General features: G+C 39.1%; 1 protein-coding gene across 5 annotated transcripts in view; it reads right to left on the bottom strand.

The window, feature by feature from the left end:
- Positions 1 to 27265, bottom strand: part of Dync1i1 (dynein cytoplasmic 1 intermediate chain 1) — a 296210-nt gene that overhangs the window by 103102 nt on the left and 165843 nt on the right. For all 5 annotated transcript variants that reach the window (XM_058572177.1, XM_058572178.1, XM_058572176.1 and 2 more), the window contains 3 exons: positions 15918 to 16007; positions 8589 to 8751; positions 5869 to 5968 (listed from right to left, as the gene is read on the bottom strand). In XM_058572177.1, coding sequence (XP_058428160.1) covers positions 5869 to 5968; positions 8589 to 8751; positions 15918 to 16007 — 353 coding nt within the window. The remainder of the gene's footprint in view (positions 1 to 5868; positions 5969 to 8588; positions 8752 to 15917; positions 16008 to 27265) is intronic.

Consider the following 27265-nt stretch of genomic DNA (forward strand, 5'->3'; position numbering starts at 1 on the left):
TTTTCTTTTTTCTATTTACATTATTTACCTTCAAACTCCTTTTAGAAAACCAGGAGTGCTTTAGTAAAATACTAGTGAGTGCCTTTGGCACAATTTCTGTAACTGGGATTACAAGGCCTAGGGGTAGTGACTTAAGTCTTATTTCATGCAAGCTTTTAATTTCAAAGTATCCTCTAACCTGTCTTTTCCTACTCTGTCTGAGCATGACTAGTCATTTCTTCTTGTTCACTGATAAAAAGTCTTAAGCAATTATTTGCATTTAAATGTTGTTTAAAATTATGATTTTGAACAATTATGAAATTTATGGTCACTTAATTACTCAAAGGGCTGGATTATCTGATTTTTAATTTATGGGAATTTTACCTCGAAATTACCATCTATGTTGTCAAGCTTGGTTTGTTCTTAAAGAGAAATGAAATCTATCATTTCCTGGAAAGGAAGGAGCCAGCATGTTTTAAGTGCCAGACACCGAGCTGGGTGATATGTGAGCCCCCTTGCCTCTTACATCCTTCTGAAGCAGACATGGTTTATTCACTTCCACAAAGGAGCCCAGGGTCCCTGGGTAAAAGTTGTTCCAAGTCATACTGCTAATATGTGATCAGTGAGGACCCCTCTTGAAGTTCAGTGGGCTTCAAATGTCACACCCTTCTTGTCCACTGTGGCAGGTGCCATCTATTCATACATAAATCACTGTGCCAGGTAAAATGTGGGACAAGAACATCCACGAAGGACAACATGCTCTGCTTGGTAGGAACTCACCCTTGAGTAGAGGAAGGTAAGGCACAGGTATGCATAACTACAACCCCAGTATCAAAGCAGAGCATGCGCTAGGAGGGAGGCACTGTCATGGGGCTTCTGTAGAAGCACAGTGGGTGGAGCTGGGAGTAACCATGGCAGCGGGGAGGTGTGAGGTGTAGCTGGGAGAGAAGTTGGGAGGGGCTTCAGAGATGAAATGAGACTTGAGTTGAACCTTGCCAGCTGGGTAGGTTACTAGGAGAGAAGAGGGAGGAGAGTGTGGGCAAGAGTACAAAGACTGGCCCTGGAGATTCTTCCCAGGTGTCTGCCTGTTTCACAGCATTCTCCTTTGGGATTACCCCAATAATAGGAGTAATTTCCCTGGGATAATTAATTAATTACGGGGTAGATGCTTGACCAAGCTAAGCTAATCACCTTCTGTAAACCTGGATGTAACAAATTTTGAACTGAGATGAAATGCAAAACCTGTGGGCTAGTGAGTCAGGTTAATGAGAGTATCCTACAGGTGAGGTTCCTTGATCTGCCCAAATTCCTACTGAGTTGTGGTTCTTCATCCTTTCCAGAGATTCTCTAAATATTCCAGTGACTCTCCAATAAATTTCCCTGTTTACTTAAACTTGCCAAGGGTAAAGTGTTTTTTTTTTTTTTCCTTCTTTATCCTACTAGTGTGGAGAAGAAAATGTTCAGGGGACATCAGGTTGTAGGCTATGTGAAGAGGTGCAATAGAAGAAAGGGCAGGAAGTGCCTGGGGCATTATCTCAGAAGTCACTGAGTATTGGTGGACAATTTTCTATTTTACTCTGGGAAATGGGGGCAAAGGAGTCACAGTCTGCAACTACTAACACCACTGCTGCTACTACACTCACTGCTATGTCATGCTAATTGAGTACTTCTTTTGCACTAAATACACTTTTAAAATTCTCAGTCCTTTAGATACAGCAGCTCATTTAATACTTAGAACAAGAATATGAGCTAAGTATTATCATGATTTCATGGATGAGAAAAATATTAGCCAAGGGAAGTTAGACAATTTACCCAAGTGATATAGAGTATACAGGTAATCTTTACAAAGATTAATCTGATCAAAGTACTTAAATTGACTCTACTGTGTAGAGTCTAGAAGTAGGGAGACCAATTTTTTTTTTTTTTGTACCAGGGATTGAGCTCAGAGGTACTCAACCACTGAGCCACATCCCCAGCCCTATTTTGTATTTTATTTAGAGACAAGGTCTCACTGAGTTTCTTAGCACCTCGTCATTGCTGAGGCTGGCTTTGAAACTCGTGATCCTTCTGTCTCAGCCTCTAGAGCCACTGGGGTTACAGGTGTGCATCACTGGGCCTGGTTTAGGGAGACCAATTTTTAATATAAGAAAGAAGTAAAGGGTTAGGCACAGGGGCGCCTGCCTATAATCCCAGCTGCTCTGGAGGCTGAGGTGGGAGGACCTCAAGCTCAAAGCCAGCCTCAGCAATTTAGCAAGGCCCTAAGCGAATTAATGAGACCCTGTCTCAAAGTAAAAAATAAAGAGGGATGAGGATGTGGTACCCCTGGGTCAATCCTTGGTATCAAAAAAAAATAAATAAAAAATAAATAAATAAAATTTAAAAAGGCTAAAAGGAAGAAGCAGAAAGAGTAATATAAAGTTCTTGTGAAATTCACCTGATAATAGAGTATCACCAGGAATCTTTTGCCACTGTAAATCTGATTGGATTTAGCAACTGCATGAACTTTCAAAGATCGCTCAGGTTTGTATCTTAGATGACTACAGGATTGGAAGATGCAATTTACATGTGAGAGGAGTATGTATGGTGAAAGCAAGACCACAAGTCTACTTTTGTACACATCTGGAAAATCTGTGATGTGGTATATGGATAGCACTATTGACCCATTATGCTAAATAACATTCAGTGAATGACAGAGTTGAAATAATTCCCCAAGTGCCCAAATTTCTTTGAGGCAATAATGTTTAGGTAATATTTTGCAAATATTGGAAAGTTAAAGTGTTATTTTTAAGAAGTCCAGGGGATTGAAGCAAAGCTACAAAGAACTTGAGTTTCTTTTTTCTATCCTCAGTTTAATTCTGTTCTACTCAGAAAACCATTCTAGGTGGATCTGACACCATCAGGCCCTGAGACTGTTTCATCCTTTTCCTTTTTCTCCCTTCCTTCCTTCCTTCCTTCCTTCCTTCCTTCCTTCCTTCCTTCCTTCCTTCCTTCCTTCCTTCCTTCCTTCCTTTCTCCCACCCCTTCTCCTCCTCCTTCTCTTTCTACTTCTCCTCTTTTAAACCAGGGATTGAACCCAAGGCACTTAAACACTGAGCCATATCCCCATCCCTTTTTACTTTTTATTTTGAGACAGGGTCTCACTAAGTTGCTGAGACTGGCTTTGAACTTGCGATCCTCCTGCCTCAGATTCCTGCCAAGCTGCTGGGATTACAAGAATGTGCCACTGCTCTCAGCCTTTTCTTTCTTAACATCATTGAGTTAGATCTAGATCCATTAAGACCCTCATCCCATAAGCATGTAAACTTGGTTGGTTCTTTGAATGCCATAAAAGTGTTGTGAGGCAGGATCTGGGGGTTCCAGTTCCTTTTACTTAACCCTCTATAAAAATACATTAAAAAAAAATTGTAAACCTTTCTCACAGCATAGGTGGGTAGGTTACACAGAAACAAGACAAAAATAAATGTAGTCTCTCCATGATGGAGTTTTTTCCCTTTTCAGTTTTACTTTCTCCAACACAAAAATTATTCAGGACATTGTATGGAAACAAACCCGTGGGAAACTGATCCCTTCACACACTGAAGCAGGGCAAGGACCAGCCTCACTGTTGCTGGCCCCGACACCCCCACAGGGAGCATCATCAGCTGTCCAGGAACATGTTAGCAGTTACCTTTGCTGAGCAACATGTCAGATAAGGTTCTTGTGTGATTTCTAAACCCTGAATAAGTGAACAAGTCAAGCTAAGTGTTTCCTCGGGCGTGGAAACGAACTGTGCATATGAACGCCCCACGCATGATCTGTGAGCAGACTGACACACACAGGCAGAAGGAGGGTGGGCAAACCCTGCTTGTCTTAATCTTTGCATGATCACGCTCTGGGTACTTTGCTGTTTGGAAGTAAAAGGGGATTCAAAAGGAGGAAGCCCTCACCTGCTTGGTGACTGATGACAGTCCCATTGTAGGGATCAAACTCCTTTCAGTTCTCCAAAAGGATCAAGCAGGATTCTTCTATCATCCCTTTTACTCTTCTGCCTAGATCACATGCCCCATCCCCCATCTCCATTTACCTCACTCCCAGACTTCCAAGAAGCCTGACCAGAGAGACAGCCCAACCTCAACTGAACTCTGAGCATACCTGCTACCCGCTCCACATCTTCAGTACCTACAAGATCTCTTGGTTTCAGATTTAGAGGAAACCCTTTTCCAGGAATATATACACCTTAGCGTTGCAAAAGCTTGTGTTTAAACCCTGATTCTACTTCTTCCTAGCTGAGTGATCTTCAGCAAGTTACTCGGCTTTGCTGAGGCATTTTTTCTTCAACTGTAACATGAAAATATTAATAAAGACTGCCTCCTATGGTTATTATAAGGGGGAGATAAGATAAAGCCTTCAAAGCAGTTGGTGCAGTGCTTAGCATCTAAGACACACAAATTGCAAGGTAGCTGGTTGTTGCTTCCAATCAAAGCATAGCCTACAAGAAAGCAGAAATTGTGCTGCATGTGAAAGCCTGGGCCTAATCATTCTGCTTCCCTCACTACTATGGTGTCATGTGTTGTTGAGAACATGAGCTCAGGGATCAGATCACTGGATTCAAATTCTGACCTCACCACAGCAAGGCTCAGTGCCTTTGTGTACATTACTTATCTGCTCAATCCTGGTTATGGTGCTCTGTATGTTGCCCCCTGGGTGAGTTGCACATTCACCATATCAATTTTTTGTAAATTTTTGTCTGCTTTCATTTTAAATGCCACACTATGAGTTTAGACTTTCTTTCTATAGCCAAGGAGGAGATTTAATCTAGGGGCTAAAGTGACTAGATTTTAATTTTAGAAATATCACTTGGAGAATAGGGGAGGGGACATGGGGGTAGGTAAGATGGTGGAATGAGATGGATATCATTACCCTAGGTACATGTATGATTGCACAAATGGTGTGACTCTAAATCATGTACCACCAGAGAAATGAAAGGTTGTGCTCCATTTGTGTACAATGAAATGAAATGCATTCTGCTGTCATGTGTAATTAACTAGGAAAAGAAAAAAGAAATATCATTTGGTTAGATGTCTGGAGGGAACACTGTGAGTGGAAAAGAATAGAGGTAGGAAATAGAGTTAGTAAGTTAAAAAATAGTACAGGTGTAACATGATGAATATCTGAGTGGGAAAATGAAGAATCTAGAAGACAGACTGGTCTGAATGACAAAGGAGAGGAGTCTGTAGTGTTGATGGAAGTGGGTATACGGTAATGCCTTTAACAGAGATAATATACAAGGCAAAAGTGGATTTCAGAAATTATGGGAATAATGAGTTAATACTAAGTTTAAAATTCAATGGGACACCTGAGTGGTTCTATCTGATGGATAAAGTGGAATTCAGGAGGGGGATTGGGTGGGACATTATACTGTAGTTGAGTCTATTGCAGTGGAAAAGACCTCTCCAGACAGCAGGTGGAGAAGAAGGGTAGAGGCTGAGCGTGTATCCAAAGAAGTCTTGAAGAAGGTGGAGAGCTAGAAGACAGGAGATTTGAGCAAAGAGAAATCGATGGAGGGAGATTGTTTCTGTAAGTACAGGGAAGTCTGCTCAGCTGTTTGATGGAGAGATGTTAAAGCAGAATGAAAGCTTACAAATATCCACAGGATTTGAAAAGTAGGAAATCAGTGGTGACCTTCATGAAAGCAGGTTCATGGTCCGGCTCCTGTCTGTGTGACTACTCAATACAGACAAATAACTAAATGGAGAATGAAAATGAAAACCTCAGTAAAGTCAACAGGCATAGAGAAAATTGTAGATTGGCAAACATACCCAAAACACAGGAATAAACCTCTCCTACTTTTTATACAAATATCATGAGTAGGTACAAGCCCAGGTTGTCCATGCCAGCAATAATTCTTACCTGAAGAGACCAATCCATACAAGTGACCACTCGATGCTTGGACCAATGCTCATCGTAGAACTGACGATTGAAAGATAGATTGGCTCCAGCCTGAACATCCCTAGAAGGGTTTAAACAATGGAGGTAAATAGGATGCTTCAGAACAGAGCTTCATTTCTACCCAACTCATAGTAAAACAGTGAAGACATGGCATAGGCAAAGCACGTAAATATTCTCTGAAGCCCAAACACCAATCTAGACCACAAACTCTGGTCATAAACAAATGAACTGAACGTGGTCTCCTTTCTAAAAAGCTCTTTACAATCCAGCCCACACATTGTTCTAACCCTCATATGAGATCTCAATTTTGTTTCAGGTTTCCTCTTGACCTGTCCTGGAGTATTTTCCTGTCCCTAAGTGGTTCTAGCCAGAAGCAGGGTTTATTAGAAACCTCCTTGCTATTAAGGGAGCATAGCCCAGAAGGAAATTCTTTGATATCAATACCATAGATATATCATTGGCTTAGAAAGGATATGCATGTTTTATCTTCCTGGAAACCCCAACTGGCTCTGCTAACTTCCTTCTTGCTCAATAGTTATAATTTCTGGCAGGAGATAGGCATGGTGGAGAGTGGAGGATTCACCAGATGTGTTCAGATGCTTACTATTCTTGCCATGGACCAAAACAGCATTTTGGTCTGGAAGGATGGCACTTTGGCCAGTGTTTACTCGGCTGACTGACAGCTGGCCTTAACACCTCCTTTGAATAACCCTGTGCTGCTCATACAGCTGCTCCACAAGGCTGAAAACTTAAATTGAGTAATGCCTGTTCTGCACCAGCAGCTACTGGATCTGCACAAGAAGCTGCCGAAGTTGCATGAGTTTTGATTCAGAAATTCTCTTACATTCACCTTTCTTCGTTTATTCCCACCCGCCCCCGCTTTGGACTGCACCTTGCATTGTTTATCCTAGATAGTGCTTGCTCAGTCTGGGTGACCTGGCTCCAGAATACTTATCTGGGCTCTAACTGGTTGACCTATAATGATGTTTATTTCCCCTGGTAACCCTTCCTCAGCTCCACCACTGCACATCCAGGAAAGAGGTGCCTACATTCAGATCCTTCCAGGAAACCAGCATAATGCTTGGCCAGGCACTTGGAGGAATAGGACAAACAAAATCAATTGAGCCATAAATAATGGATTTTTTATTATAAATAATAATAATTGCAGAATATATATGTATATATATATATATGTTTAAAATATTATTGTCTCAACAAAGTAATCTAAAGATGCTTCCAGCTATTGAGAACATTCTTATAATTCCCTTTTGAAATTGTTCTCTAAGCCTTTGCTACATTTCTTTGAGCATCCTCAATGATGGTATGATGTTGTCCTTTAAGAATGCATTTGAAATTAGAAATAGTGAAAAATCATGTCTGATAAAAAAGGCAAGTAAGCCTACTTTCACATATTGTTTTTAGATAAAAGAAATCTGCAGTTTAGAAAAAAAAGCAGCTATATCTATTTTTTTTTTTTTTTTGAGACCAGGAATTGAACTCAAGGGTGCTTAACCACTGAGCTACATCCCCAGCCCTTTTTATTTAGAGACAAGCTTTTGCTAAATTGCTTAGGGCCTCACTAAGTTGCTGAGGATGGCTTTAAACTTGTGACCCTATGTCTATTTCTTATAAGGCTTATAAAGTGTTTCCTGCTATCCTATAATGACAGTTGACAGCCACTACATTTTCTAACACACACACTACATAACAGAGAAAGGCATTTGGGGCCCCTTGCTTTTATTGATTAGTTGTTGTGGTGGTTGTTCATTTTTATCTGTAAATACCTCCTTGTCATATGTGTTTCTAAAAATGCACAAACATATGCATCATCTTACAGGACCAAAAAGAAGAAAAATTTTCCAGTACCTTTATTGTCTCCCACATCAGTTAAGTCCTTTTATATCTCATGTTTATGTTCTTCAGCTTCCTGTTTGCTTAGACATCAAGAAATAGATCTAGTAGATACAATACAAATCTCCTTTTGCCATCATAAGAATGTTTTCTTAAAGTACAATATATGTGACTCTGCCTGTCTCTTTCACCTGACTGTTCTCAAGATGCCAAGTTTAAAAACATTTTACAGAGGCACATGATAATTACAGGGAAACTTTAAGACAGAAGTTTATAATCAAAGCTCATAGTCAAAGCTGTTCGGCAAGATCAGTCCTGGAATTTCACCCACCTCTGATTTTTTATATATGAAGTTGCCTAGTCAATACATAAGTGGATTTAAAATCAACCGACAAAGCTAGGCATGGAAATGCATGCCTGTAGTCCCAACACATGGGAGACTGAGACAGGAGGATTCTTGAGCCCAGGAGTTCCTTCTAGCCTACGTGAAATAGCAATGCCCTGCCTTTTTTTTTTTTTTTTTTTTTTTTTTGGTACTGGGGATTGAACTCAGGGGCGCTTGACCACTGAGCCATATCCCCAGCCCTATTGTGTATTTTATTTAGAGACAGGGCCTCACTGAGTTGCTTAGAGCTTCACTGTTGGCTGAGACTGGCTTTGAACTCATGATCCTCCTGCCTCAACCTCCCTAGCTGCTGGGATTACAGGCATGCACCACTGCACCCAGAAAGGCTCTGCCTCTTAAAACAGCAACATTGAAAACAGCAAAATCCCCAGCTCAACAAATAACAGAACACACTCTATTTTAAAAATGCACACAAGAGACTAACCCATCTTTTTCTTCTAACTCTCGACCACTGTAGTCAAAAAAGATGTCAGAGTCTTCAGCCAAGGCTCTTTCAATGACCCGTATTGTTCGATCAAAAAAGATGAGGAATTCTTCTGAATGCAGGATCTGCTGCTTTTCTTCCTCTGTCAGCTCCCTTGGAGGGGCTTTTTGTGTAAAAGAGATGATTAGGAAAGAAAAAAAGGACAATTAAAAGATTTTCCAGAGAAATCCAACTTTTGAAAGAGACTGCTCATCAGGGAGTAGTAAGACACAGTGAAATGAACCATTGTTAATATGAATTCTAGATCATTCTTAAATTCACAGCAAAGGCTTTTGCAGAAATTCCCACAAAAAGATTTCATCTCTGGCCTAATTACTGTTTTGAAGAATTGAAAATGATTACAAATGAGAACAGATTAGCATGTTTTTAACAATCAGTTCTAAATGTTATTTTCTTTGGAAATGAACTTGAAAAACAGCTCAAGTATAGCATGAAAGAAATTTATAAAGCTACATATATTAGATACTATTATAAAGCCACACATATTAAATAATTAGGAACCATCTATGGTTATGATCCAGACTATAACTTTCCTCTTTCTACTGGGTGAACTCACTTTCTTTTGCATAGCTTGTTACTAAGGCAAACATTGTTACACAGCTCTGTTTAAAGCTGAAACATCTCTTTCCAAACCTGTTGTCACCCAAGATATCTTCTGCCTTTAAATATGGAGCAAATAAACACTTCTATAAAACATCCACAATTGTTTTTATTCCTGTTGTTTTTAGCGTGATTAATTTTATTAAGCTAAATTTGATGATAAAAAAAATGAGCCAGAGAAATGACATAGCTAGCGGTATGTCACAGGGTCTGAAAATTAGCTCACCTCAGAGTCACAAGTATGGTTATATAAACCATTTATTGGTGGCAGGTTTTGCATAAAACTGTAGGGAAAGGATTAGGAATTCTCCCAGACTGAAAAACCCTCAAGGGTAGATACTGTCAGCCCAAACTTCAGAGTGGCTCAGGAACTCCACCTCAGCACTCCAGCAGAGAGGCTTCATTGAACACTGCTTACTCCTCAGTAGCATAGAAGCTTATTTTACAGGAGAGGCAGGTATTAAAATCATAGTTGGGCTCCAAGGTGGACTCTCATCCCTTCAGAGTTACCCAAACACATCCACAGTCACGCCCTACCCACCCCACCACCACCAATAACCAGGACCAGTTTCTACCTGGTTGTCAGAAGATTCTATTAAGTACAGTCACTGGCAGCATAATATTTTATAGAGGTGCTATCTGATTTGACTATTGGTTTTTCAAAGCCCCTGTCCTAAGAAATCTGAATGCTGAAGAAGCCCCCCCCCCTTTTTTTGCATAGTCATGACAGTGATCTCAAGTCTTTAATTTTCATAACATCTTTCCTCTTTCGGCTTCCTCATCTCTGTCGGACAGCATGATACAGAGAATCTGGAAGGAACTGAGAATCTGTTTTTTCAAGAAACTAGAATGATCCTGATGTAGTTTGGTTCACAGTTTAAGAAATGCTGTCCAGATAGTATCATGGCAAAACATGATTCCTCAGCTACGTCAGAGACCTCCAAACAAAATCCACTCCATAGTTTTTAGCAGTCCTAGACAGAAATAATTCTCCAGAGCCATAAAATTTCCCGTGTGTACTGGGACTGTCCAAAATCCCCATTAACTTTTGCTGTGTAGTGTTGCCCAGAGATCAGTTTGAGAATGGTGACATTGGCAACATGTAGATTTAGACTTTGGCTAGGAGTTGGGGGAATCTATGGAGGCTATTAATAACATGAAGAATTCTACAAAACCAAGCTAGAACCAAACATCTCCTCTGCCATTTGCTAGCTTTGATTCTTTAATCCATAAATTGAAGCTCTCTGGGCAGCTGTTTTATCTGTACAATGGAGATAGAATGATACCTAGACTTTAATTCTGGCTGGTTTAAGGGTTAAAGATAAATATTCTAGGCAAATAATTATGCTTTCAATAACTAGTAATCAAGCAGTAACTTACTAGTCTACTTCCTTAAACCCCTTTGAGGCATTTAAATTATCTCCAGAATACCATTAAACTACTAAATGTAACACAGCCAAAGGGGGAAAATACCTTACAAAATGCTCTGTTCAATTTGTTGGCTCATTCTATTAAACAAATAAAGAAGTGTCACTAAACAAGGATAGGATGGGCCAAGAAGAGGGTCCTATTTAGAAAGATTCACTCAGTATTGGCCACTCTTAATGGATGACTTGAGATACACTTGATATAAGCAAAGATATAGGAACTTTCCCCTTCCATTCCTTTTTTTGTGATATAAAAACATCTTTCCAGTTTCTGTTTATCTTTTTGAGCCACTTCTATTTCACCTGGATCTTTCCTTATAGGTCCATTACCTTGAATAAAAAAATAGCATCTGTGTAATTTTCTGTAATTTTTCTTCTCTGTAGCTTATTGTCACTTTGATCTCAGCTTTTAAGACATACAACCTCTCCTCTAAGAGAAACATAAATGGCTGATCAAAGTGTACTCGCAGAGGCCAAGCTCAGGTAGCTGAAGCAGTAGCCTCTCCAGATAGTATGCTTGACAATACAATATTTGGCCTGAAATTAAATTCCTACTGAAGCAAAACAAAGGATATACTTTATATTAAGCTTTGATGTCTGAAAGAGATCAACTGGCATTTATTTTGCACAAAATAATAATATGCATGTGCAGATGAGTACTCTTTAAAAGTCATAAACAATGTTCAACTTATGAATTCAATAGGGCCATAGTCATTTTTGATGAAAAACCTCCCATTACTTCCAAATCTTTAAATTGATAAGTGTTATTACAATATAATGAAAACATAATGAAGTATCCAGGAATCACAACTAAAAGGTGCATTCAAAAAGCAAACCTCTCTAGGCATTAAAAAAAAAAATCCGCAAAGTGCAAAATACAGGCATAGACAAAAAGAATAAATTATTTTACTCTAGGATGGACCCCAAATTCACCCTGAAATATCTGTTTCTTCAGCTTTTCCCTATTTCTGAAACCTAATTAATTATTTTCAACAAGCTCACCTTATGAAAAGGTAGAAATTAATTTAATAGCAAAAGGCATACCAGAACAAAACATGGGCAAATATTTTATTTTTCTTATAATTTAAGCAGAAAGTGCTATTATAACAGGGTTGGTTTGTTTGTTTTATTTTACAACCCAAACATGGAATATTTCTTTCAAGATCTGATAGTTAACAACACTTCATGCATTTAAAGTGCCTATAAAGAGGCTGGGGATGTGGCTCAAGCGGTAGCGTGCTCGCCTGGCATGCGTGCGGCCAGGGTTCGATCTCAGCACCACATACAAACAAAAAGATGTTGTGTCCGCCGATAACTAAAAAATAAATATTAAAATTCTCTCTCTTTCTCTCTTTAAAAAAATAAAGTGCCTATAAATCTCTTTATGAAAAATAGAATATATAGATATGACTTAAATATAATCCAAATGACAAAATAATTTTCAAATGTGTGCTTTGTCAGTTTTTCTTTAATTATTCCTACCTACTATATTCCATGTCTTTTCTAGGGTTCTTGGAATTTTTTTCTCTATAAAAATATAAAGTTAATAATGAAATTCACAGCTTATATCGAATGCTTTAATATCTCATTTTTAGATTAAGTGGGGGGTGGAATCTCATGACAATAGAAGGGAGAACAATGGAGTAAGAAGGATGTGAAAGGGGAGGAACAGCAGAGTGAAATTAACCAGGCTGTGTTTTGTATGAGCATATCACAAACGAATTCCACATTTATGTGTAGCCATAATGCACTCATTTTTTAAAGTCAATTTTAAAAAGTTATTTTTGAATTATCTACTTCAGAAATGTCTTACTTTGTTTCAATGACATAGCATTACATTTCAATATAAAAGGTTACATTTAAAAGCATTTTTTTTCAGAATATCTAAAAGATTAAAAAATAAATAAATAAACCCAGGAAAATCATCAGATTAAATAGAAACGGTGGCTCTAATGGGAATTTTACTATAAAACCAGTTCATAAACATCAGCAAGGAAATCAAAGTAATGAGGAAGGGCATCCTTCTCTGAAGTTGATGTGCAATTTATGAGTTAATTTGTATTTATAAGAGTTAGGCTTTGGATTCTGCTGTTCCAAAACTCTAAACATCCATGAAGACCCCAGACACTAACATGTTGAAATTTCCTAAATGTTGATGAAAAGCTAAAATGTACCTACAGTTTTATTTCCTACTCTATGTGATAACAATAGTAAATCCAAACTACATTTCTTTACTGTTTAATGCATTTTGATATTACATGGGCAAAAATATCAAAAGCTAGTGAGCACTGATTTTTCCCACATCCCTCTCACCACTTTTTAAAATCTTCCTTCCAAAATAAAATGCCAAATGGATCTCTCAAAATTGTGTTCCCTGGTTTGAAACTGTGTATGTCAAGTTTCAGCCCAGAGCAAATTTTTATGGCTGAATAATAAATCCTGAAACGCAGGGTTCATATTGGAAGTGCTGACACAGCTCTGACTACAATGCAGTCGTGCAAATGGCGCCATGATTATATCTGCAAGAGATTCTTTTAAAAGTTTGCAAAATACTGTTCTACTTTAAAAAAAAAAAAGCCAGATAGTTTGATGCCAAAATAAACATGCTTTTAACCCATTATGTGCTAATTTGCAGAAAAGCCATTAATGGAGAATAAGGCACACAGCACAGCAGTAACAGGAAATGTCCTTACAAACTTCTTTTTGACTTTTAGCATGACTTTAATCAATTCCATGAAGCATGAGTAACAGTTAAAACTGAAGGGTGTTTTTGCTTGGAACTTAAGAAGGAGGTTGCTTTGCCTTGTCAGGGAAGATGATTTGGAGATTGGGTTTGGAGTAGGGGTGGGGGTGAGGGGGTGGGGAATCCATGCCAAGACCCACAAAAACTGCTCTGGCTCCTTATTATCCAGTATGTTTTAAGCGTATTTTGCAAAAGGAAAAAGAATACATTTTAATAGATCCTGACTTATTTTGTTCTTTGCTGACCTGTGATAATAATATTCTATTCTTCAGCCTTTTAAAAAAGATGTTTTTAGTAGAAGTTTAAATGTGAAATCTCTTCCATCAAATCCACTTAGAATGTCTCAGAAAAAGTAACTGTGGTTCTCTCTGTAGATGCTATTGTTAAAATTGCTCAATCTTCTTCATGCCCTCAGTCACACCCCAGAACTTGAGTATACCTCGTTGATACCTGGGACTAAGCACAGGAATTGGAGACTTAATAATAGTTCTACAAAAGGTAGAAAGGACTTTGCATTTATTTCACAAGGGCCCAGGTAACCAGGCTCCCATTTCAAAGCTATGGACTATGACAAAGTTGTGCACAGAGAACTGGACTAAAGAGGGAATCCCATCAGGGGTACAGCCCAGTTTCAGATGCAGGAACTACAGGGTAAGACTGCTAATGATAATTTGGCAAACTTCTTTATAGCATTTATTTTGTGCCAAATTGTTTCATACTACCCCCTTTAAACCTCATAAAATATCTTAGGAGGTAGATATTATTTCTGCTTGCCAGATGGAGAAACTGAGGCCAAGAGAAGTTAAGCTAAATAAGTTAGTGGTGATCATATAGCTAATAAGTGGCAGAGCCAACACTTGATCCTGGGGATATAGGTTCCAGACTCCACCACCCCCATCACTATCCTGCATTGGCTTTTTAGATAACTGAAACTGCATAAAACGCATATAAAAAATTAAACACATACACATACAATTTCAAATGATTTTGAATATGATGTGATTTATAACAATTAAAATTTGTCTCACTAAACTCCATATGATATTTAAGCAAATATCTGAATGTAAGGGGATGTGATCTGCAATAAGTATGCAGGCAGGCTACACAAATTTTCTCTTGCTAGCCCAAGGGATTGAAGGAAGTGCATGGAGCATTATGCATGTATTCCTACAGAAGTTCCCAGTGCTGACTGTGCTCCATGCTCCACAGGCTCTGCCAGAATCAGGGCCACCTTTAAAATTTACAAATCAATTGAGGTTTTAGAATTATATTGTTCAGTATTTGAGAAACTCGATTGTGAATATGGAATGATCTTTTGACCTACATTCAATTCTCAGGTATCACTGTCCATCAGTCAGCAAGAATGACAATTTCAAAATTCTCTTCAGTCTCCATGGACTGAGAGTTTGAAAACAAAAAAAACTGGATTTGTAAGGAAATGCTATGAGAATGGCATTGTGGTAAAATGGATCAGCTCTCAATCTTGGCTCAAGCACTTATAAATTGTGTATCCTTGGGTAAGTTTTTAAGCCCCTGGCTTCTTAGTTCTCTATCTATAAAATAAGAATAATAACAGTACATGCTTCAAAGGTCGTTTGGCGGAGTAGATAGTGTAAGATCCTTGGTTAGCATCTGGATGGCCATCTTAAGTGATAGCCCATCTTAAGAAAAAGTTTCACTTTCCTGCCCAAGGGTGTTTCTGAGAAAGGCTCACCACTCCCACATACCAACCCCACCCTTAACCACCTGCATTTGGACTGCCTTGGCTCTAATCCCTGAGCCTGCCCCATAAAAGTCAGGAAAGCCCAAACCTGTGTTGCCTCTTTCCATCTTTGGAGAGATGGCCTTTATTTGTCAGCTCTGACAAATAAACTCTCCTGTGTATCTCTGTCTGGTCTTCTCTTTCCTTTCTTGCTCGCCCATCTCTGGTTCCTCACTTTCCTTTCAGACAGTATTTGTAGACTGCTTAGAAGAGAGCCAAGTATATCATAAATCCTTAATAAATGTTAAATTACTATTCTTACTGGGGAGTATGTAAGAGGTTCTTTCCCTCATCTAGGCAGAGTTGTGGAAAAAAACCCCTTTTAATAGTACAGTTAACAGTAATGGCCGCTATTAATGTTTCCACGTAGAATACATGAAAAAAAGTCAGAATTTTATTGATAAGATAATTATATCTGCTCCTTTTCTTTACTGTTATTATTGAGAATATATGGTAGAGTGAACTTTGTAACATGAAAATTGATACTGTATCTTATTTTATTAATAGTAATAATTTTACTGGAATTGCAAGTGATTTCCATTTTATTTGCTTCTACCAATCAAATAATTAACACTTGCTTTGGCGATTACAGTTTGTGTTGATAAATGTAATATATTGACTAATTGAAGAAATTCTTTCATGTGGGGAAAGAAATTTAATTTTTATTTACCTTTAACATCCCTTATGTTAAGAGAAAACAAAACAATAAAATAATTACTCAATCTCCCACATCATACCTTCCTTTACTTCCTGCTTTTTGTCTTGATTTTCCAGCTCTGAATCTTGGCCAACTTTGAGTTCCACCATTTCCTCATCTTCCTCATCCTCTAGAAAAAAGAAAGAGAAGAATGAAATAATTTCTTCAAAGTCATTGGTTGATGGTGGGAGGTAGGGCTAAAAGGGTAAAGTTCCAATCATTTAGGGCAACTTCTAAGTCAGTCAGTCCACAATGAATGCCCAAGATGAATGTTCATGAATACATGAATAAATTATCTCCCAAAGAGGCTTCTTTGAAAGTCTCCTCAAGCTGCTGAGAAAACAGCCCCAGGTGGGCACCTGCTCCCTTCCTCTCCAGGCCCTCAACATGTGGGACGTCTTGGAATTGCCTCCCTGACCTCTGAAGCTTCTTCAGAGATGGCACAGGAACAGATCTGAAAATGTTTCCACCTGGAGCATTTTCTCCAAGGGGGACACCTGCTGTGCAGATGACTCATTTCCAATTGAATTCTCACCAAATTAATTTGTTTTTGACCTACAGGAAAGGGTTAAATACAGGTCTGACCCCAGGTCAAATGCCATTGGCAAGTAAACAACCAGGCAGAGACCCCCAAAGGGAATGCTATTGGTGGGCGAAAGTAAGTAACCCCAAATGGCATTTACACATTCAGAAGAGTTCATGCATTAATGTGAATTTAATGAGCACTAACAAAGGCAACTACCAGGACCAGATGTTATAGTGCCCTTCCTGCCTATGCAAAGTATGTTCATTCTCCCTCTTCTCTCCACCTGCCTCTTTCTAAGAGGGCCCCTTTATTATGTAGAGCTTGAAATCAACATGGGAGATTTAGGAGACAGTCCTGGTGTCATAAGAAAATCCAACTCATTAGAAAATTCAACTCATAGAAAATATGTTATGAAAATTAAAAACTTTTTTCATAGTTCCAAATGTAATATTGTATTTACTGTAGGTGGGTGATTTCGTTGATCCAAATGCAGTCTAAAAGAAATGACTTCACTTATTTCCCCCCAAACCATATATTCAATTATTTAAAAAATGTTCACAGACTTCCTTATAAGATCTCAAGTTCATTCTAATTCCTATCATCATGTATGCTGAAAGGTATCAACTCAAAATTTAATACAAATTACCTGAAGAAAATATTATAATGCATACCTAAGTACCCAAATAAATGTGTACAGCCTGAAAAGCAACCTCAAAAGCTCTGACAAGAACTGTGGAAGAAATATACCAGTTTTTAAAATGTGGAGGTATAAAGTACACAGGATTGAAATTAAGATATTGAAATTTTTAAATGTAAATTTTCATTGAAATACAGTACCCCATATGCAGGTATATAGCTTGTGCAGCCAACCTCATTGCTTTATTATCACACTATATACACATCAGAAAGAATATAGAACATCTTTAAGGAGAATTGTTATTTATTAATAATTAATATAACTCTGAAGTTGCATTTATGATATTTAAAGTTGCGCTTAAAATTTTGAAAAGGACACAGAGTTATTCAGAATTTTCCACAAATAAACCTTTAAAGCATTGGCACATATATGTCTTTACTCATATATAAAGATAATCAATGCTATCTACCCATATTATCCTGCTTGGAAAGTCCTACAGAAAATATCCACTTTGACAAGCTGCATCATCCTTATCCAGGGACCTAACACAAAGCACAGTGAGGAACTAGCTGGAAGAAAGTTTCTTCTTCTGAAGCAGTTTTCAAAAGGCCACTCATCTGCTGGAAAGTGGACCCATTGCTGAGCCTTCTGGAGACATCTCTTTACATTGAATGGATTCAGCAGTGGTGCCTGGACACTTACGAAGTGCAGGTTAGTACCACAAGTCCAAAAGCTCATAAGTCCAGTGTTATGGGTTGAACTGTATCCCCCAAAATTCATATGTCAAAGTCTTAACCCACAGTGCCTTAGAATGTGACGTTATTTAAAATGAGGTCAGACTGGAGCAGGATGGGCACCTAGTCCAATATGACTGGTGTCTATAAACAAGGGAAATTTGGATGCAAATACACACCAGGGAGAACACTGTGAAGACAAAGGCAAAAAAACCAAAGCAATGCTTCTACAAGTCAAGGAGTAACGCCAACAGAGGCTAAGGGACAGTACAGAACAGGTTCTTCCTCAGTCTCAGAAGGAACCAAACCCATAGACATGGACTTATAGCCTCCATAAATGTGGGACATTATTAAATTTCTGTTGCTGAAAACACCAGTTTGTGGTTCCCCGTCACAGCAGACCTATGAAACTGCTAAAGCTAATAAAGTGCATTGCCTAGCTTCACTTAGCATAATCTGCTCTAATGCCATCCATTTCCCTGCAAATTCTATGATTTTGTCATTTTTTAATGCAGAGTAATACTCCATTGTGTATAAATGCCACATTCTTTTTATCCATTCATCTATTGAAGGGCATCTAGGTTGGTTCCACAGTCTTGCTATTGTGAATTGTGCTGCTATGAACATCGATGTAGCAGTGTCCCTGTAGCATGCTCTTTTTAGGTCTTTAGGGAATAGACCGAGAAGGGGAATAGCTGGGTCAAATGGTGGCTCCATTCCCAGCTTTCCAAGAAATCTCCATACTGCTTTCCAAATTGGCTGCACCAATTTGCAGTCCCACCAGCAATGTACAAGTGTACCCTTTTCCCCACATCCTCGCCAGCACTTGTTGTTGTTTGACTTCATGATGGCTGCCAATCTAACTGGAGTGAGATAGTATCTTAGGGTGGTTTTGATTTGCATTTCTCTGACAGCTAGAGATGGTGAGCATTTTTTCATGTACTTGTTGATTGATTGTATGTCCTCCTCTGAGAAGTGTTATGCTAAGTGAAGCTAGCCAATCCCTAAAAAACAAATGCCAAATGTCTTCTTTGATATAAGGAGAGTAACTAAGAACAGAGTAGGGTCGAAGAGCATGAGAAGAAGATTAACATTAAACAGGGATGAGAGGTGGGAGGGAAAGGGAGAGAGAAGGGAAATTGCATGGAAATGGAAGGAGACCCTCAGAGTTATACAAAAGTACATACAAGAGGAAGTGAGGGAAAAGGGAAAAATAATACAAGGGGGACAAATGAATGCCAGTAGAGGGGGCAGAGAGAGAAAAGGGGAGGGGAGGGGAGGGGGGATAGTAGAGGATAGGAAAGGCAGCAGAACACAACAGACACTAGTATGGCAATATGTAAATCAATGGATGTGTAACTGATGTAATTCTGCAATCTGTATATGGGGTAAAAATGGGAGCTCATAACCCACTTGAATCAAAGTGTGAAATATGATATATCAAGAACTATGTAATGTTTTGAACAGCCAACAATAAAAAATTTAAAAAAAAATAAATAAAGTGCATTGCCTTCTGTAATGGTCCAATCTAGTAGGAAGGACGCAGGAGATATATAGTGATATTTAAGGCAGTGAGTGTGTCATGCAAATAATCTAATTTATGTATCAGAACTTGGCACCTTTAGACCAAGACAAGCAGGTTGTGGTGTAAGGGGGGAATTCTGAAGGCTCTTTGAGGTGGACATGCTTGACCTCATCATGGTCACTCTTCCACTTTAGGAGATGAGCAAATGTGGATTTCAATTGGGAAATGAGGTTTCACATCCTTGAGAATTATCCATAATGGATTATTTTGTTAATCAGGAATATATACGGTACATATAATTTTTGTTTGCACTTTCACTTTGGAATCCACTGATCTGAGACACAACTAATAATGCTGAATATGAAGCATTATTTTCCCTGACCAGAAGGATTCTCCACTTGGGTGAAAGTAGCACTTCAAGGGAAGAAACTGATGTGGGTGCCAAGTTGGAGTCTGTCACTTGCTAGCTCCTTGGGTTGATCCAATATATACAAACTCTCTGACTTTCTGTTTCCTTATCTACCGAATTGGGATAAAAGTCCTTTCTTAAAACACAATGTTGTTGTAAAGATTACCAAATAAAATGGTTGGTGTGAAAATGCTTTTTAAACCACTACGTTAGTTGGGCATGTATAAGCAGAAATCTTCAAGTAAAAGTTACCTTAGCTTGTATGTCAACAAATATTGATTGAGCACTTGTTACATGCCAGTAGCTGGGCATGTGCCGCCGGAACCAAATAGACAAAAAGCTTCTGTGCTCAGAGAGTTTCTGTTCAAGTTAAGAGAGAGAAACTGCAAGCAAGAAAGTAAAGCAAAATGTGTACTGTGTCAGGCAAGTTCTATAAGGGAAACAGAAAGTGGGAAAGGGGGATTATAAGCATCTGCTCAAGGGAGGAAGTCTCAATGTAAAACAGTCACCCGCAAAGGTCTCCCTGAGGTGACACTTGAGAGCGAGAGAGTGAGTTGAGTGGGTAAGGTGAGTTGGGGGAAGTAGGACAGCAACAATCAGATTCTTTCTTCTCAGTCCTGGGACCCAAGGATCAAGGTCAAATTCAGTTATTCTCAGTTCTATCGCTGTGCTTTTAGGAGGGACATCTAGTTTATGCATTTGCATCTTCCAGTTCTCAAAACTGAAGGCAATTTTACTAAATGGCTTTGGATTAGTTATCTTTAAATAGTATCAAGTTCTCATCTTCCCAGATATAAAGGTTTTTATTTATTTTAGCATTAATTCTTAAAAGAATAAAAAAAAACCCATCATGACAGAAAGGCGCTAAGAACTTATTGGGAAAATATTATCCTATGAAGGACTTGGCTGTGAAAAGGGAGGTTTGTAACACAATGTGTTAGTTTATGCAAAGAGACACACACTCATGAAAATAGTGGGTTATCTGATTCCTTAAATAGAAAAATCCGTCTCCAGAGAGTATGTTTTCCATCTACTTTTTAAGCACAAAATTATTTACTGTGTTTATGTGAAAAATCGTATAATATACTGTAAATAACAGGGAAACTTTTTTAAAAGTACCTATCTTTTTAAAGTGGTTAGAAGCCAGTGTGCATATTAATTTTTAGTGGCTACAGGATTCTTTGTCTATCAGCCCCTTAAGGATGTAAAATAAGTGTTTCAGTGGATTTGTTAAAGAAATAAAACACAAGAGACTGGTTTGTTTCTCTGCATACTGATATGTTTGCCTTGCTCAGCAAAGAGAGTATATTTTTCTTTAAGACTCTGGTTTCCTTTCTGGTGCAATTGGAATTACTTCTGTTGAAACCATTTTCAAAACAGTTAAATAAGTTTAAAGAAAAGGATTTATGTAGACCCTCTACAGACTACTGATATATGAGTTGTGCCACTAGTTCATACCCGGTTACAGTTCCTCTGAGATTGAGCGGGGAAAAAAAACTTACCACCCATGTATGGTTTCCTGTATCCAGGTTCACACAAGAAATTAAACTAGTGGCAGAAGTTAATTACCTGTCAGTCCAAGGAGCTAATTTCAAACAAAGGCATCTTTTAGACACATTGTTTTATTTAGCACCCATATTCTGCCATCTCCAGTTGCTACATTCATTTCCCCTGTTTGGAAAAATCTTTAGAAACCACTGTCATCCTTCCTAACACTTTCTGAAGGTCTAAGAAAGACTAATTGCACATTATGCAGCAATCACACATAACTCACTTAGCACAAGTTCTGACCCTTTGCCTGAGCTCCAGAAGAGAGAGTAGTTTCCTCTACTAGCCCATGGTTCAGATAAATCTAATGTAGTCAATTTTAATATGACACAGTCCTCTGTTGACTTGCTCTGATGGCCTTATGAATTTGAGATGTTTAAAAGTGAATATAGTGGAACATTTGCCATTGTTTGGCAATACAATGTCAAAATCCCTTTCAGTCCTGGGGACATGCTGGATCCTATTTTCCTCCCGTTGATTCCAAGGGGAGACATTTTCTTGCTATCTCCTGGTGACCAGGACACAGACAGTATCTGGGCAATCAGCCTGGATGCTCCCAACTCATGTTTTATCTTTGGACCTTGGGAGACAAAAGAGAGGGGATGGTTAGGATTCATCTGGGGCAATATGGGGTAGAAACAGTGATGCCCAACATCCTGGCCAGATTCTTCCCGAGGTCCTGTATCTGAGTTCCCTTGGTCCCTGCCCTTTTTCAAGCCACTCCTTCTGCCTCCTGTTGATTCTGTAAGTACTAGATTTCCTTCCAATAAATTCCAAGAGAGGTGGTGTCAGCACCAGATTTCCTTCCAGTAAATCCCACTGGGGTTGGTGCCTGCTGCTTGCAACCAGAGCCCTCAGCACACAGGGCGGCCCTCTGTAAAGAGAGGGGCTTGTGTTTTACGAGGTCACTGGGTTCTTGCTTTCCCCAGCTCTCCTAGGGCCTACAAAGCCTTGGGCTAAGAGGGGCTCAGCTCCTGGGTAGCGCTCTTGCTGCACTTCTGCTGGCTTTGCAAGAGAGGGCTATGGTTCCTCTATCTGCCACTCTGGGGAGACTGCTAAGACTGGGGTAGGTGGGGAATGAAGGCAAGGAGGAGCAAAGGCCGTTCACTTCATCCTGTAAGAGAAAGGGCAGCCTGCTGGCACCAAAAGGGGAGGCCAAAAGTAATTACCACGTGAGTTTGAATTGAACAAGCCAATGACCATAAGATGCACAGTTGCTTTATGTACCATTAAGAAGATTGCTACTAATTAAATTATAATACATCATCCAATCTGATGTGGAAAATTCTGGATATTAGAATCCATAAAAGAATTTGTGGTTTATAAAATTAATATCAACTAACTTCCAAAAGGTTAAAAAAAAAAGATGGCAAGGATTTACCAGGGCAATTGTAAATTAAGCTTACTACTGTGCCACAGCTGGGGAATGGACTTGGAAAGAGAGAAAGGCGTGTGTTGTATTTATTTATGTTTGTCTTTGCTTTGCTTTGTTTTGATGTGTTTTCAATTTGAGTACAAAGGCCCTAGCCAATTTTATTTAATTCCACATATGGATATTTCAGGTGGTGATTCTCTTACATTTTAGGTTTTTCTATGGGAAAACGAAACAGTTATATTTTTAGATTTAAAAAGAAATTCACCTAAAGATATTCTTGGTAGTTCTATCTTTGATCTCATCTTTTGCTCATATCATGCTTATTCTGGATAATATTTGCACCTATTTCTTCCACTAATCACCACAAACTGATTTCTCCAGCCAAGGAATCCCTTTACAGATTCAGACTATGGGATAGACATTTCAACCAGGCACTGCACACTTGATGTGTTCAAGGTGGAGTCTCACCTTCTGCAGAGACCTGCTCCTTGGGTTGGGTTCTCCATCCTGCCTAATGGTGCCACCATTCACATGGGATCACAGCGGGGTACTTAAGATCCACCTTTAATTCCACTTTCCATCAGGATCTATAAGAGAGTCTCCAAGCCCAGACAATTGTGCTTCCAAGATCTGACTCCAGTCCATCTGTCTTTACTGCCCTTTATGAAGCAGCTCCCAAGCATGTCTATTGATCCTTATTGTTCCTTCACCTACCTTGTGCATATCTCTATGATAACATCTCAGACCACTTGAAATTAGACTTATCATCTTTCTCTATAACCAGACTAAAAGTCTCTCCAAGACCCACTCACGTTAGTATCATCAGTGTCAACTAATGAGACTAGAAATGTCAAAACACAAAATTTTTCTTGAGTTGAATAATGCACTACCCTACTTAGGGCCCCACTAAGTTTTGGCTTCTTTTTAGAGTTCAGTATCCCACTTTCAATAAACATAAATCATATTTGGCTCACAAATATTATTTAAAAGAAACACAAAGCACTGGTGAAGCTAAATAGGACTTGGAAAGCACACTTATCTCTCCCCGGCCAGCCCTTTGTGCAGATTCTGATCTCTCTCCCTGGGGGTGGCCTGACTCTCAGTGAAAATGATTGCTGTCATTCAGCCCTGCAGAACAACTGGAGGTTTTAAAAACAGAAGGCACACTTGTATTTTTAAGATTATGGAGGTAACATGAAGGCTGGAGGGTGGTGAATGAGACTGGAGTCAGGGAGCAGTTAGAAGGGAGGCCACATCCATGGCTGAGGCCCTAACCTCAGCTGGTTCAGGTGCCAGTGGGACTGTGAATGTAGAGGTGCTGTTTGTACAGCAGACAGTGAAGGCTCTCCAACAGTCTCACTCAGGTCGTCCTATCCTGGGACCAACTTAGTACACAGCTTGCCAACTTAACCCAGAGTCTGAAGAGAGCCACCCTTCCAATATGTCTCATATCAGCCAAAATAAAGTATAACATGCACCACTGAATGCTTACACAAACCAAGGTGAGCGCCTGTGTGCTTTAAAAATATGCAGGAAAGACATATTTTGTGGGATTTTCAGTAAGCACTTTGTTAAATATACTACATGCTAATATTTAAAAAACCTTCACCTTCTGGTCTAGAAAAATTTGGCCAGAGTAAAGAAAACATACATTTCTCATCATACAGAGCGCTCCTGTTAACACTCTAGGCCACATCAGCTCTCTCCTAAGGCTCTAACATGACAGTACTTGGAAAGTTTACTTCCTGATGGAATGTCACCCAAGGCCTTGCAAATGGGAGGAAATGAAAGAAAATATTCAAAGTGAGAGGGAAGCCAGAAAATAGTACTTTCAGCAGATGTTTCTGTAACTTGTAACTGCACTGAGGTATAATATGTGTGCAGTAAATATATAGTGAATTGAGTTGATGTGGATCAGTTGGCCTGAAGCATGAAAAGTAGAAAAGGAACCTTGCTTTTCTCAGAGAGATACTCAGGCAGGAGTCTGTGGATAACTTCAACTTCTGATGTTTGGAGGTGGGAGAGCTTAACTGATCTGTGTTTCCATAAATTTTCATCTTTAAGAATCTTTAATGGCTCCCTATTTCCTAGGTTAACTTAGCATTTAAGACCCATTGCCGTCTGACTCCAACCCAGTTGTCTAGTATAGCTCAGAGCAATGCACCCCTTGACTCAACTGTGTATGAAACGGGCCAGGTGTGTAGTCAGAAACCATCCTCCCTGTATCCCTACCTTTAGACCTCTACATTTTTTCAGGCCTTTGTCTGCCAAACTTTCTCAGAACATCATGGATTTTCAATCACAGAAGAGAACGGTTTCATGAACTACTTCACACTGCTAGATAATGGTAACCCAAATGAAGGTTAAAGGTGCATTTTTTTTTTTTTGGTACCGGGGGGTGCTTTACCACTGAGCCACATCCCCAGCTCTTTTTATCTTTTATTTTGAGACTTAGCAACATTAAGTTGCTCAGGGTCTCGCTAAGTTATGGAAGCTGGCTTTGAACTTGCAATCTTTCTGCCTCAGTCTCCCAAGCTGCTGGAATTACAGGCTTGCACTACCAAGGTGCAATTTTTATGGGACCTGAGAGGGTGAGATAATTTGGAGGAGAACCACCCTTAGGTCAGTCCTCTTCTGTTCATTCTTGTAAAAACAACCATTCCACTGCCCTTCTATAGAAAGTAGCACTGCCATTGCACTCTGTGTGAATATGGCCTCTTTGGATTGTGTAAGTCAAGTCTCTATGATTATCACCAGAAACCCTATTTATGTGGATGTACACACACACACACACACACACACACACACTCAAGAATAGATTTGAAGCACTTGAAATGTAATTTTTGGCTGCTTGGAAAAGGAAGGAGGACTCATACACTCTATTTCCAGACTTTTGCTGATTATTTCAGCTTTTGGACAATTCCATACTGTACTTTTTGCTCTCTTTACTATGTCTTCCAAATGTGCAAATTTGCAATTCCTCTTAGTAGGAGACTTGATTATGAAAAGAATGCTGGAGGAATGGATAGAGATATCATAATATTTAACTTTCAGTAGTGATTGTAGATAAGTCCCAAAGGAAGGAAGACCTCAAGGTCTCCAAATACCAAAATGGTTATTATGTTATGATAATTTGTAAAAATAGTGTGAAATAAGTAGAAGCAATGTTTAAAAATCACTTTCCTTGCCAAGGAATTGTTCCTAAGGAGAAAGTGGTACTGTCCATCTCTAAGAATCGTCAACTCTTGTCTATAAATGTCAGAGCAGTTGTCACATCAAACACTGCACATATAGATCATCTCATTATTGCACACTCTCTTTCTTTTTTATTAAAAGGCTCAACTCATGTTAAGCTAGTTCTTTGTATACCCTCTTCTTTTCTTGCACACCCCCTTTATCCTTGCCATTTTCCACCTTCTTCTCTTCGTCGGAGGTAGCTTAGCCTCTTAGGTAGCTTATTGTAGTGGTCACCTAACTGGTGTCTCTTACTGCAGCCTCTCTTTCTGCTTACCCTTGCAACAAGTAACACTGTCATATCAATCCTCTTGGAACAGAACTCTACATTAGCTTCAGAAGGAAACATTTGATAGTTTCCATGATATATAGAGTAAAAGCTAAATTCCTTGGCCAAGGCTTTAAGTCTAAGTCTGACTTCAATATGTGCTCCTTGTACCAATTTCCTCTCCTAGGTTCACCCTGCATACATACATATGTCTGCCTCAATCTGACTGCACCAATACTGTGTCAGGGGCACGAACTTCCACATTTTGTCTATCCTTTGATTCCTAACTCCTCCCCAGCCATATTCTCTTCCTCCCTTCCTTTTACAAACTCTCAGTACCTACTGTGCACCAGGAACTATTCTAGGTGCTGGAGATACTACAGTGAACAAAACAGGAAAAAATTCCCACCCTCCTAGAGCTGGCTCTTGAATGGGGAAACAGATAATAAAAAAGATAAACATATAAAGTATATACTGGGTTAGAGAATTTCAAGTGCTCAAGACAAAAACAAATTGAATAGAGTGGGAAGTGGTTGGTGTCACAGTTTTACACAGGGAGCAAGGGAGGACACTTGGGAAAAAAAAGATGCAAGGAAGTGAAGGAACAAGCTTCCAGGAGACTGGAAGGAGAACAACCTGGTCAGAGGAAACAAAAGCCCAAGGGAAGGATTGTCTTATGATGTTCAAGGCCTCTGATACTTTCTCTTCTTCTCTACATGTAAAAAGCAGCTATATTTAAGACCTGATTCTAATGACCCCTAAATTTTCCATGTTCTACCTTGTTGGAAGGGACTTCTTCTTCCTCTAACCCCTCAGATCACTTGAGATGGGCATCTCTTACAACTTTTTTTTTCATCCAAAAAACTATTTTGCTGAAGATGATGACATTCATCATTATCTACTGCTATGGTTTTGCACTGGAATGCCTCCTAAAGGTCAAGGTGTTAAAAGGCTTGGTCCCCAGGCTGTGACACTATTGGGAGATGGTGGAACCTTTATGAGGTAGAGCCTATGGAAGAAAATTTCCTTGAAGGAAATATTGAAGCTTGGCCCCTCCTATCTCTCTCTCTGCTGCCCAGCTACTATAATGTGAACAAATGTTTTCTACTAAGTGTTCCTGCCATGATGTACT

The sequence above is a fragment of the Marmota monax genome, unplaced genomic scaffold (assembly GCF_021218885.2).
Source record: "Marmota monax isolate L192 unplaced genomic scaffold, Marmota_monax_Labrador192_F-V1.1 WCK01_AAM20220418_F8-fsc00144, whole genome shotgun sequence".
NCBI classification, from domain to species: Eukaryota; Metazoa; Chordata; class Mammalia; order Rodentia; family Sciuridae; genus Marmota; species Marmota monax.